Below are 14,175 nucleotides of genomic sequence, written 5' to 3'. Positions count from 1 at the left end.
ACACCCTTAGCTTACTAATTCTACAAATACATCAGTCCTGATTACGCTCCAGGAAGGCCAAATTATTCAATTATTTATTTTTTTTCTTAATACTTTAGGACAATTTATGAATCTGGTCTTTCATGCCTGTGATTTCTTTATGCAGGTCATTCACAATAAGTGGTTTTCCATTATCTGTCTTTGTCTAGCTCTACTTTTACTGTGCTATAAATAAGCCAACAGTTCACACAAAAATGTATATATGGTCATAATTTACTCACTGTAATGTTGTTCTTTCTTCTGCGTAACACCTAAGATTGGTGATTTCAGTGTAAATGTATGCATTTTTCCATCAAAAAACATCAAACATCATGCTGCCTCTAGTGTCTTTTCCCAACTTGTCATAACCTGAGCACTCATTGGCCAAGATTAAATGCAGTTAACTTGGATGTGCTTAATACTGTATGTGGTCTCAAGCAGGCTTACAAGCCTAGATCATTCACTTAAATAGTGTTACTTTCATCACTGTCAGGATATGATCCGGCCACTTATTATTGCAGCCTAATTTCAAAGCATTTCTGTTTTCTCTGCCTGATACTGCAAAGATCTGCTATATTCCTCCTGTGGTTCACAGCTATGGAGCTCAGGGACTTTCCAGTTGTGTTCAGAGAAAGTGAGAATAACCTCTGTGTGTTGTGATTCATCACTGCATGTTCTTACTCTGCATTGCACAATTCCTTAAAAAATGTTTGTGTGCACTTGGATTGGGTTAAATGCAGAGCACCAATTTCCTAGTTTGGGTTACCAAACTAGGAAAATGTCACGACTTTTCAAATATATAGCAGCACCCTAATTTTGTAGGTCCGTGGAGATGTAATTAAGACCCGACTAGAACTCTCACCTCTTAATGAAATTAAGAACTTTCATCTTTTAAGTTTTGCTGTTATTTCCATGTATACAATACAGGTCAGTGTCAAAAACAAACTTTATTTTAATTTTTTAGGGGCATTATTATTAGGAGCCATGTACAGATTTACACCAGCATTTATATTTGTAATAAGGGCATGTAAACCATGGCACACTGAATTTATGTTAAACACTTTAACTGAAGTAGTTCATCAGAATAATTATGACTGTTATTAATAACATCAGATGGCTCTTGGGTGGTTCTGCTTTAAACAACAGTCACCTTTAAGATGACTGAACACTACAGGCCAACTAAGAGGCATCAATGCCTAAACTGGAGACATGTAGAATATGAAATGTAACTATGCTATATACATTTTAAACCTTTGGAACTTTTTTGAGCCTAAATTGTAGACTTTATGAACATAACAGTCTGACTCAAAACGAAATAGAATAAAAATGTACAGTCTGAGAAATAAAAATGTCAACCCCCAAACCACAGCATGCTGCACATAGTATATGTATCTATTTTCAACCCCTAAGCACACTTTATCAGCAACCAGCATCTCTCATGCAAATCAAACGGAGAAAAATCTGTAGCCTTAAACTGAATCTACACATGATAATAATTAGGTTATGCATGTTACTGTGGAAACTGTTACTGTTTTATACTAAAAGTCAAAATAACATTATCTTAAAAAAGCACTTGAACTTTCTGCATTTACTTTGCACTTTCAATAAATCAAGAAGAAAAAAATCTCTGCTGTATATGGAGGAAAAACAACAACCCATTATAATAATAATAAATAATAATAATAAATACAAGAATAAGAATGCTTAAAGAGGTCATATGGTGCGATTTCAATTTTTCCTTTCTCTTTGGAGTGCTACAAGCTCTTGGTGTATAAAGAAGATCTGTAAAGATGCATAGACTAAAGTCTCAAATCCAAAGAGATATTCTTTATCAAAGTTAAGACTTGGCCATGCCCTCCTAAAACGGCTCATTCAAACACACCCCCACATGCCTACATCACTATGTGGAAATATTTGCGTAATGCCGCCCAAATGTTCATGCAAAGAAAAAGAAAAAAAATTTCACCAACCCCAGTTCGTGTTGAAGACTGAAGTAAAAGCACTTTATTTGGCTATATAGAAATCTTTAAGATTAACAGAACAGCAACACATTTTACGGTGAATCTAGGAGAGGAGGTAATTCTGACTTTGCTACGACAATCTGGCGCTTCTGAATCAGCTACTGTAAGCATGTTTTGTTATTAGTTTAAGTATTTGCTGTTGAATGTTTAAAAGCAGAGTTTTGCGCAACGCATGTGTGTGTGTGCTCGAGCGTGTGTGTGTGAGAGAGAGAAAGACGGTCACACAGTGGAGTCAGCTGTCTTAACTGTCTGTGGTTTGTGTACTGCAAACACATACGAGCTTCATCACTGTTATTGACACGCGACTCTGTTCCCCTTTTGGGTTTGAACTGGCGGTAAAAAAGGGCAGTATTAACTGTCTTTCCATTTATTTTGAAAGATGTAGCTCACGATTATGAAAAGGAGCGTTACATTTCAAACGAGTGCTTGCAGTGTTCAGCCACTCACAATATATTGGGTCAGTTGGCCAATCAGAGCAGACTGCGCTTGTTGGAAGGAGGGGGGCATAGAGGGCCTACAATAATGTACAGTGTTTTAAAAATAAAGTGTTTTTTGAACATTAAAGCATGTCAACATATTCTGTTACACCAAATACACTAAATAATGATCTTTAAAAAAGCATCATATGACCCCTTTAAATAATAATTGACGTAACCAAAAAAATAACTTACGTGAAAAATGTTTATTTGTCTTCATTTTGGCAGATTGGTTCCCCTAGTGAACATTGTAAAATATCTAATTAACAAAATGTTGGAAGGGCAAAAATATCTAAGTTGAACAAATTTTCTTGCTTGGACTTAGTTGAAACAAATTATATTAATTATATTAAGACGTACAAATATATTTAAAAAACATCATATGAAGGGTCCATTTTAAAGCAACATTTCAGAATATCAAGTTACTTAACTTAGACTGAATGTATCAAAACATATATATTTAAAAGGTGTAAATGTTACCACTGGTATTTATCAACAACAGGCAGGACAGTTTTATTTCAAACATATGTATTTATACACAAACATTGGGGACAAGAACACGAGAACTAGACGAGTACTCTGCTCAATCTGACCTGGGTTTCAGCCTGTAATTAAACCACATCATGCTCCTGTGTATGAAAAAAAAAAAAGTTCAGACTGTTATTAAATAAATGCTATTATTATGCTATTTATATTTGTATAAATAGACAAAAAAAAAAAAACATTGTGTTATAATTATTTTTATTTTATCACAAATCATTAGGATATTAATTAAAGATAATGTTCCATGAAAATATTTTGTAAATTTCCTACTGTAAATATATCAAAACTTAATTTTTGATTAGTAATATGCGTTGCTAAGAACTTCATTTGGACGACTTTAAAGGTGATTTTCTCAATATTGGGATTTTTTTTTTTTCATTCTCAGAATACAGATTTTCAAATTGTTGTATATTTGCCCAATATTGCAATATCATAACAAACCTTACATCAATGTTCATTCACTTTTCAGATGATGTATAAACCTCAATTTCGAAAAAAACTGACACTTATGATTGGTTTTGTGGTCCAGGGTCATATATATAAAATGTAATAACTAGTTCCACAGCAAATTCTTATGTTGCCCAAATAATAAATCTTAGTTAATATAAAGCACGGTTAGCAAATGGTTACATTTTAATTTACATAACTTGCTGTAGTTTTTTTAATGATTGACCAATTTAAACATTTTAGCTGAATGGACTATAAAACTAGTTCAGTAAAGGTCTAGCCTACAAAATAGGCTAACTACAAAACAACAAAAAATCTTAGTTTCAGCATCGAGTTCTGAGATTTTCCCGCTTAGATGTTTTGAAATCCCCAACCGAGTTTAAAGGGAGGGCGTGTTTTTCCCACTGCCATTTCAGAAAGTTTGTCAAGTTAATGAATAGCTCGGGCTACAGCTCGTGAAGTGCTGTGGCGGAAGGAGCCTCTGGATGAGACTGAGAGCAGGAGAATGAAGCCTTGAATACATGATCGCTCCCTCTCATTCACTCAGCTCAGACTGCACGAGCAGCACCGGATTCGCGAGCACGAGACACAAGTGCTGTTTTTGGATCTATTTTTTTATACTTACGTGATTCATTTCCTTTTCTTGAACAGACCAATGTTGGATATAAGTTAAGCCTGCGTGGAATCCCACAAATATCCATAAGAAGGAATGCATCTTTTCCTCGTGAAACTTCTTCTGATATCACTGTTTACTTTGACGCATGGTACGTTGCATAAGATGTTTTCTTCATTAGCCGCGATTCGCAATTTCTGTTCTAACATTATGCTTAACATGCTTTCTAATAAATAGTCTACGTTTATTTCTGACATTTACAGTAAAATGAAACACCTTGTCCGAGAAGAATTCACTTGTTGCACACTGATGTCAGTAACGTTACTCAGTTTATTCACTTGTTTCAAACGGCATAAAGAGCATACATGAAAAATTGTTTAATATTCTGTAGACTGAACTTTAACTTTGTTACCTGTAACGGTATTACTATCAAAACCATGTCTGACTAACACTACTAACTTGTCGCTACTTTTTCTCTAACGCAAAATAGACCAATCCAACTTTTTAATAACCTATATTAAAAGTTTCGTACGTCATAATGAAACAGATACTCTTCAACAGATCATAATGAAACAGATATTGCTTGCAGCTATTAACTATTTTTTTTCTTGCTTATTTTTTTATGTTAATATAATTAGGCTAAGTAGAGTCTTTTGTAATATATTTAGTTATTACTGATAGGTAACAGTGTCTTAGAAGTAGGCAACCCTGTTCATTATATATTAATACTTATTCAGTTGCTTTTAGTCACCAACCAAATAGTGACAAGTAACATTTCATTAATTTAATTAATTTGATTAATTAAGTTTTTACTCACAGCTATTCACTTCTGACTAGTATGCATACCAACTGCTTCTGGTAGCTACATATTTCAATCTAGTATCTATTCAAGTAGCAATATTGCAGTTTCCCAATATATTCAATCAAAACCATTTATTAGAATTTGTATATTCCAGCTATTAGTAGTATATATATGTGTGTGTGTGTGTGTGTGTGTGTGTGTATAATCTTCATAGTAAGTCCTGATAAGGCATTGTATGTGACACATAATAAATAGACAGTCACTATAGGAAGATATACTAGCAAATAATGAATAGGTATTTGTAAAAAGATACTAGTCACTTTGTATTGCTTACTTATGATTAAATACAAGTACTACACAATAAGTGAAAGTAACATAACAGATATTAATTGGTTTTAAAATAATAAATGTTAAAACTGCTTGCCATAAGACATTCCCCAGAACAGCTGCAGAATGAAGAATGCTCACAGTAGTGTACTCTCAAGTCCCTCTGTCCACAAACATCACTTTAAGGTGTTAGGAGTCACACTTTCTTTTGGGTTTTTGCCCAGTATTTTACCAACTACAAACTGAAAATTTAAGAATGTGTAATAAATATTCTTATTAATATTTAAAAATGAAGGATGCTACCACCTTTGGCACTATATATGGATCTACTCATGCAATACTCAGTAGAAATATATAACCCTGTTTCTATATTTCCAGGCCTGGAATGCCCAGAAAAATGCCAAAATGGTGGTACGTGTGAACCTACTGCAGACGGGAGGGGAGAATGCAAGTAAGTCATCGAATTCAGTTAAATAAAATTGCAGTTTCTGAACCACATCAATACCCTGTGGAGGAATTTAATGCACACATCACTGATATGAAATTTCATTGTGATCCGGTTCCGAGAGTTTAAAATTTTCAGCGATGCATTAAAAAAAAAGTTGTATACCAGAACACAAAGTGATCAGTGATTTGAATCTCAACCTTTTAAACAAAAGCAAAGTGTGATTCTCTCCTTGAAGAACATGGCCTCAGCTAATGAATGACATAGACAACCTCTGATGAAGAGGGCCCAGGGCATCACCCCCCTCCGGCTGGTCATGAGTATGGGCCACTTCTCCAGCCCAAGTCTCAGAGACACCCGGAGCCCTAAATCTTATTCCGCTTTTCCTTTATGGAACGACAGCTGGGGTTTGCTAGAAGCTCGACGACCATTGTTCTCCAGTCTAGATTAATTCTGTGTGACTAATCTGTTTGAGGCTTCCCAGAATGCCAGAGCCCCTCCAACCCCGCCGCCCCCCCCCCCACACACACACACCCTGCCCCTGCTCTGGTGTTTTGTCCTATTTTGAATGCCCATTCACTCTCTGTGATTTACATTAGAAGGACAGATGGCAGTAGAGTGTAATTGGACTGGATGTTTTCATAATTGGTAGCATTGCGCCACTGGAAAATCAAGAGCAAACAGGTTGCCTCAGCTCGCATAGCATCACATAACTCTCATTTCGCTACTGCGCCTGAACACGACGGTCGACTGCTTCTTTGCTCTAATTGTGTTGGTCGATTTTCTAATAGGGTCAACTCTCTTTGGCCCTCTGTACTTTTTACTTCAGCAGTGATGTGAATGCAGGATTGGGTTGCAAGCATTTGGCCATGGTTGCATTGTTTTTCTCCGGCTATCAATGAGTTTATCAGGGTGGCTATGGAGGAGCACACTGGCAGGGTTCATTTGAAGTCGGATGGTGGCGGCTTTGTTTTTGGCCTCCCTCAGTGGACTCCGAACACATGGAGCCGCGCTGGCGGTGGGCCACATCTTAATTCTGTCTGGCAGCCTCCCTGCCTCGGTCGGGCCACAAAGCCACCATTGTGCCCTATCATACTCAGGCTCCTCTAATTAAACATGGAGATACAAACGAAGGCCGCTCTCCCGCTCAGGATGGCACGTTACTATGTCTAGTACCTTTTATCTATTGTTCAAATGCAACTGGTGGATAAACAAATGTAGACCGGTGGTCCTGCAACATGTCTGACAAACTTTGGCTAAAAGTGAGTTCGTAGGTCAGTTTTGGCCATGCTGTCCCTCTAATCAAATGGATCCATTGCGAATGCCCTCAGATGCTTTGTGACATATTTTTTGCATTTAGTTGCCGCACTGTAAATACTGAAAATGTGCAGTTGTTCTCTTAAAAAAGTAGTTCTATCCAAAAATGTTGTTCTGTCATTATTTATTCCCCCTCATGTTGTTCTAAACCTGTATCACTTTTGTTTTCTTCAGATTTTTTATATTTTGAAAAATGTCTCAGTGTTTTAACTTTAAGAAAATAAGTCAATTTAAATATAAAGTACATTATATTCATTGACAAAACATTCACATTGCAATAATTTAATGTGTCAAATTGTCATGATTCTGCCCTCGTGTCCTTGATTTTTCCTAGTCTTGAGGCAGGATCATGACAGACCCGTGTTTTGTGTACAAGCGCATGGCCTTGTCTTTGGGCCATGTGCTTGTGTTGTCTCGTTCCCTTGCCCCGCCCCCCTTGTTATCCTAGTCGTGTCGTGATTGTCCTATCTGTAACACCTGTCGTGCCTTGATTAGTACCCCTATTTAGATCTCCTAGTGTGCTCTGTCTTGCGTCGGTTCATTGTCATTGTGATATGTGTTTCTCAGATGTGTTCTACTTATGTGATCGTGTGTGAGATTGTGCTGTACCCTCTGAAGTCCTTGTATTACCGTGAGTGTTTGTAGTTAGTGTCAAGAGTTTGTTTGTCTTATCAATCCTGCCCTGTTAAGTTGTTTAGTTCCTGCCCTAGCTGTTGTTTTCCCCCTCGTGGGTTTTGTTTTCCCCTTTTTGTAATAAACCCTTTGTTTGAGAATCCCTGTCTGCACCTGAGTTCCTCCCTTGCCTAAACCTGACACAAATTAAGAGTAAAATCTATGTACTGTAGAAACATATAAAATGTAACTGCAGGTAGATCATTTTAAATCAAGTTTTGTTCTGCTGGTCTTATATTGTTTTGGGAAGATGTGTTGAATCTATTTGACATTCCATGCCAGGAATACCTAACACTCATATCTGGCACTCTGACAGTGACAGGCTCGTAAAGGAGTGAGTGAGTTGTTATCTCTGACGCTTTGGCGAGGCCAGAAGACCAACTGACAGTAATACAAACCAGCGTCCACATCTGAATTCCTTGTATGTTTGAAGGACGGCAGATTTGAATCAAAAGGTTTAGTGTTCAACAAGGAGATGAGAGATGTGAGACTGGAGGGAGATGAGGAGGAGTTCACATGCGAACTTCAGACCTTCCGACTATGTCTTTGATGGGTGGCTGTTGATGTAATGTGCAAAAAGAGCTCAGTGTCTTCCGATTGGGTCCCAACAGAGTCATAAAGATTTGAATACTGAGCTGAAAAACTGATCGGTGGGATAAACCTTGCTTTAATTAATCACTAACATTATTCATCTCATACTTAGAGTTTAGTTAGATAATTGCAATTTAGATCAAGTGTTTGTGGGTTGGAATTATAACATCTTATAAGTTTTTTTTTTTTTCAGATTCTCTGATGACTAGAAAGTTAAAAAGAACAGTGTTTATTTGAAATGGCTCTTATTCTTATCAAGAATGCATTTATTTGAACAAAGATACAGTAAAAACACTAATATTGTAAAGAAATTACAACAATTTAACAGTTTTCTAATATATATTTTTAATTATAGTTATAAGCAATGTATAAAACAGTTGCTTCCTAATATTTATGTGGAAACAGTGATACATGCTTTAATAAAAAGTAAAAACAAAACAAGTAGAAATCTTTTGTAACATCATAAATGTCTTTACTATCACTGTTCAGTTTAATGCATAATTGGTGGATGAAGTATTGATATATTTACAAAATAATAATACATTTTATTGACATAAAAGTTTGAATAATCTCTTATATATATTTAAAGTCAGTTCATGCAGGATACATTTTAATTTGTGTTTTAACACTGTATTAGTACAGTTTGTCACTGTATATTTATGATCCCTAGTTTGTAAATTTGAGCCAAAATGGTTGTAATTCACACCCTGAGCCATGTGTGGTGTTTCTAAAGCAGTAATCCTGAATGACCACTTGATTGTGTGGGATAGTTTCAGTACAAGCTTGGTTTGCTTTCTAGAGATGAGTTCCTTGCTGTATTTTGATACAGGAAATGGACACCAGTGCCAAAGGAAGAGATGTTGTAGTCTCTTACTATCATATCACCGCAGATGCGGAGTGTCCCACTCTTGGCAGCTTTATGGCACAGCATCATTTCTTGACTGACCAAAGGGACTTGTGTTGGGTTGAAATCTGATTCTGCCCTATTTCTATCAGGAATTCGGCAAACTTTGATAGTCCATTCTGTTATTGCCAGATTGTGTTCTTTACTGTATGTACAGCTGGCCAAGTACAAAAAAAAAATAAAATAAAAACAAACAAAGGAAAAGCCAGCAAAACACACCAGGCGTGTGTTGTTTTTGTTTGATGCTTTTGACCTGAACCATCTGCCTGTAGAACACAGCATTACAAGAGATCAGTATCAAGGTAAATAATTCACAATGTACAATGGCTGCTACTTACAGCATAATACCCGCTAATGCCTGTGGTTTTTCGATTCAGCCCTGGCAGTGGCAGATGTTTAAATGTTTCCTCTCACATTGTCACACTGTCACAGGGGTTGACAAGGATATTTTAAGGAATAACCCACGTCCTCTTAAGTTTCCGGCATCGTTCCACTCCAAAATTATTATTTAGTGTCGTGAAGGACTTCTGAAAACATTAACCTTTTCCCTAGCCTCATAAAACCACCAGGAGCAACACTCATTAGAAAAGTACTGGGTCTGTAAATAGCTGCTCCCTGTTCCTCAGTGGAACTGTCATTCCCAGAGGGTCCTTCAGTACAAGGGACAAATAAACACAGGCATAATGAACACTAACCGATGTGGGGCTGGAGGATCAGGTCTCCTCTGGTGATTACAGAGAGAGTGCGAAGAGCCCAGGTCCGTTGTTTTATAAAGAAAAGACAAGACTGCAAAGACTCCTCAGAGTTAAACTCCAGACTCCAGGAAATTAGGGCTTAAAAGAGAGTAGATTTTGTGTAATTGACACACTGCCCAGGGGAACAAGCAGGCCAATGGTGCAACGACCTTCTTATCAAAACCTGATGACAATCTTACAGGTAGCCTCATCACACAAACAACTAATGCTAGCTAATTGCCTTTAGGAATGTTCCGGGCAACTTATCAACTCTATTAAAGGCATTCAGGACATAATGCTGACAACCAAAGCAAGTAATTTCAGCTTGTTGAATTCAAAGCAAAATCACAGTTTGTAAGGTACTTATAATACAAATAAACAGGGCACAAAATATTACAATTAACTTAATATTAAATCATATTTTAAATATAAAACAGTAAATATGGTTGAAATTGTAGTTTAAAATAAAATTGTTTAAATAATGCACTGGTTCTAATAGGACACAAAAGCACCATAAATGTATCATAAAAAGTGCCCATGCAGCTTGTGTTGTCTTCTGAAGTCATTTGATAGCTTTACGTTAGAAACAGACTGAAATTTAAATTGTTACCGATAATCTTCCCCTCCAGTGAGCTGTTAACTTGAGAAGCTTTGCAACCGGATAAGTCTGATTTATGAAAGAATCATTCAGGCCAGTTTCGTGAACTGGATCATGGGTTTTTGCATGGCTATGAGCTAGGGCAGACGTTAAGATTTTCTGCAAAAATTGTATCAACTGAATTACTATCACTTTTGATCAATTTAATGTGTCCTTGCTGGATAAAAGTATTGATTTTCTTAAAAGAAAAGGCTCTTATGCTTATCAAAGATGCATTTACTTGATCAAACATATTGTAAAAATTTTAACATTTTAAAATATTACTGTAAAATATTACTGTTAACATATTACTGCAACCGTGTCAGTCTGATTTTTGAAATAATAATTTAGGCCATTTTAATCATGGCTATTAGCATGGCCTCTGAACTAGGTTAGACGTTAACATTTTCATTTTGTAATTTTTGTAAACAAAAATTATATTAACTTCAGATAGACATGGGATGTATTGCATTACTAATATGGATTAACTTAATATATTATGCATTATACATTTATGCTGTTTTTGTGTCCTTTTTGAATAAAATAAAATGACTTTATATAGGGAAAAACAGCAGTATCCCCACCCCAAATGTTGGCTTAAATAATAAACATTTAAGCGCAAAAACACTAGCTTCATTTCTAGTTGCCTTACTTTAATTGTGATATTTGCTTTTTGTAAGAAAGACAGAAGGAATAATAGATCTGTGGTAATTAACGTTGTGCACAAATTTTCAAATGTCACAGTGCTGTTTTGGACATTAATTCATTGTCTTTACAGCCACTATTTACAGTATTCTCTGTTCAGTCCTGTAGTTCAGCCATGAAAGGGCTTTCAAGTTAGACTTTAACTTTTTGTTGTGAGAGACAACCCCCTTCACTTTGTGACCTTTCAATGGCAGATGGCAGATTGGAGCGCAGTGGGTGGAAACCCCCTGTGTTTCATCTGGCTGAGGGTCAGGTGTCAACAAAACATCTGCTCTGGCCTGGGACAGCATTGCAGTGCTAGTAAAATCCTGTTGTTATGGGCTACTGGTGGCCACAGAATGAATCCCATCACTTTTAGAGGACAAAGGGATTTCTGAGAGAGGATGGTGAAGGTAGAATAACAGTATGGGGTCATTCTCTGGTCACAGAATCAAACACAAACTAGGTCTGTTTACAGAACCTGTGATTTATTTTTATGGGCTTTTTCTGTCTGAGTTAAGGATGGAAATTTGCAAATGGAGATCTGGCAAGAAATGTCAAGAAATGCACTGATGGTTTTATAGGACACAAGCAAAACAACAAAACATTTTTGTTTTGTGCAGTTGCTGTTTGGGCAAGATATTTGAGATGAGAAGGTTAAATACACTTTTTAATTATCATATTATATAGATTTGTAGATCGTTGAACAATACACTGAAATATTTTTCAGTTAATTTAAAAGGGACAGCAAGCAACACATGGACAATTTAAATTAAAATGCTCATTGCTTTTGTTCTCTTTAATGTATTTTTATCTTAGTAGGCTACCTCTTTGTGGCCTAATGCCATTTTAAGTAGCTTGATTGCTAACGTGACAAGCATCTGCCAAGTTAAAGAGCAAACTGGCAGAGTTTCCTACGGAGGTCCTCAGTGTACTCACTGTGATTCCCTAATGTGTGCTTTACTAGCAGGAGCCAAGGCTGACTAAGTGCCCCATGTATTTACCCCCTCAAAAAGTGTAACTGTTTGCCAGGACGGGCAGGTCTAGTTGACTTTCAAAGGTGGTGTGATTTTCCGCAGGGTGCCGTTAAGTGCGGCTGCCAGGCCTTTCCATTGAGGAGTGCTGTCAGGGATGGGGACACATAAGCCCCTTTCACACTGCCCGTCGGACCTGCAATATTCCCGTAACATTGCCTGGTCGCCTTCTGTGTGAAAGCAACCACGTCCCGGAATTGATTACCGAATTGAACCCGGGTCGGGGACCTAGTAACATTGCGGTAATCGATCCAGAACGAGCGCTGTGTGAACAAAAGCCAGATCTAATTCCGTATCGAAGTGATGACGCGCGTTATCGCGCGACTCTTTTACCGGCTATACTGTAATGAAGCAGAGATCAGTTAGTTCCTCACTTTCCGTGCTGACGCCGAGATCGTTTGCTTGCTTCAGTTAAAGTATAACGTGCCAAGCGTTGTCGACTCGTACATTACACGTCACGCGCTGATGTCACGTGTCGTTACGGGATCTTCAAGGTTTGTGTGTGAAACAGAGATGCTCACAAGTCTCTGAGCTAGAGTCCAAGTCAAGTCTCAAGTCTCTGAGCTAGAGTCCAAGTCAAGTCTCAAGTCTCTGAGCTAGAGTCCAAGTCAAGTCTCAAGTCTCTGAGCTAGAGTCCAAGTCAAGTCTCAAGTCTCTGAGCTAGAGTCCAAGTCAAGTCTCAAGTCTCTTTATTATATTAAGTCTCTGGTTATAATAAATGTTGCATCACGTACAGCGACCCATCCAAGCTGCTTAGAACACTGCATAGCTATATATAAGGAATTCAAAGCATGTAATATGTTATTATGACAACTCTATCTATTAGCATACAATATCAACTTTGATTTTGGTATATAATCAGTGTAAACAGGCTATTGCAACATGACAAAAACACCAAGAATGCTTTACTTTTAAGTTAATATCTGTATTTTGCATTTGTGGATTCAGTAATGGCCTTCTGTCTGTCCTGGCTGTATAGCTGCACACCTCTTGTCTGGCTTAAGAATGAACAAAGCTACGCAGACTTATGTTATTCATACAATACCTATTCACAAATAAATATCAAAAACAAAGCCGGCTGCAATGAATTTCTGTGCAAAACAGCTTTTACTACAAACACTTCCACACAAGAACATTGTTATCACACAAGAACATTTTGATAGAGAACCAAAAATATTTAAAGTAGATAAAATTAGAATAAATAAAATGGAAATGTCTACATACTATTACTACTGTAAACTTTGCAAATAGGACATCAGCCCCTTCAAGTCAATGAACAATAACAAAGTGGGCTGCAATGAATATCTGTGCAAAACGTCATGGCTCCGCTCCTACCCAATGACAGAGGCACGCAGGTTTTTTTTCACTGGAGTACTCACGTGAAGGATGCGTGCACAACTAATAACTAATATCATCACGCTATAAAGGGTTGGCCTGCGCTGGGTGCGCCCCTCCCCCTATAACTGTTCTGTCTCGCGGAGGAGCTCATTTGTGTGCATCTGTGTGAAACACGCGCTCTGAAACACGCATAGGAAAAAAGAGCGACAGAAAGAACGGCTCCCCTCCAGCCGTAACTCGGCTCCCATCGTTCATGTTTATGAGCCGTTCAAAAGAATCGGTTCGTTTGCGAACGTCACAACTCTAACAGCGAGCTCATCTGACGTTTACTAAAAATTAACATTGTTCACGAGTCCCGGAGCTCGAGTCCGAGTCGAGTCTGAAGTCTTTCGAGGACGAGTCTCAAGTCGAGTCTGAAGTCACTGTTTGTGCGACTTAAGTCGCACTCGAGTCCGAGTCTCAAACTCGAGTCCCCATCTCTGGTGTGAAAGCACGCACATATACCGGGTCATCACTGGCAGTGTGAAAGTGCCAAATCTAGCGACCAGGGAACAATTACAGGAACACTTTAC

General features: G+C 37.5%; 1 protein-coding gene across 1 annotated transcript in view; it reads left to right on the top strand.

The window, feature by feature from the left end:
• The first annotated feature begins 3,936 nt into the window (after positions 1-3,936).
• notch1b (notch receptor 1b) overlaps positions 3,937-14,175 on the top strand; it is a 46,749-nt gene continuing 36,510 nt past the window's right edge. Inside the window, exons 1-2 of the mRNA XM_052557211.1 lie at positions 3,937-4,269; positions 5,626-5,698. Of these exons, the coding sequence (XP_052413171.1) occupies positions 4,215-4,269; positions 5,626-5,698 (128 nt within the window). The 5' untranslated portion in view covers positions 3,937-4,214. The remainder of the gene's footprint in view (positions 4,270-5,625; positions 5,699-14,175) is intronic.

This window comes from Carassius gibelio, chromosome B5, assembly GCF_023724105.1.
Source record: "Carassius gibelio isolate Cgi1373 ecotype wild population from Czech Republic chromosome B5, carGib1.2-hapl.c, whole genome shotgun sequence".
NCBI lineage: Eukaryota > Metazoa > Chordata > Actinopteri > Cypriniformes > Cyprinidae > Carassius > Carassius gibelio.
Note: the sequence above shows the minus strand (reverse complement) of the source record. Positions and strands in the feature narration are given on the sequence as shown.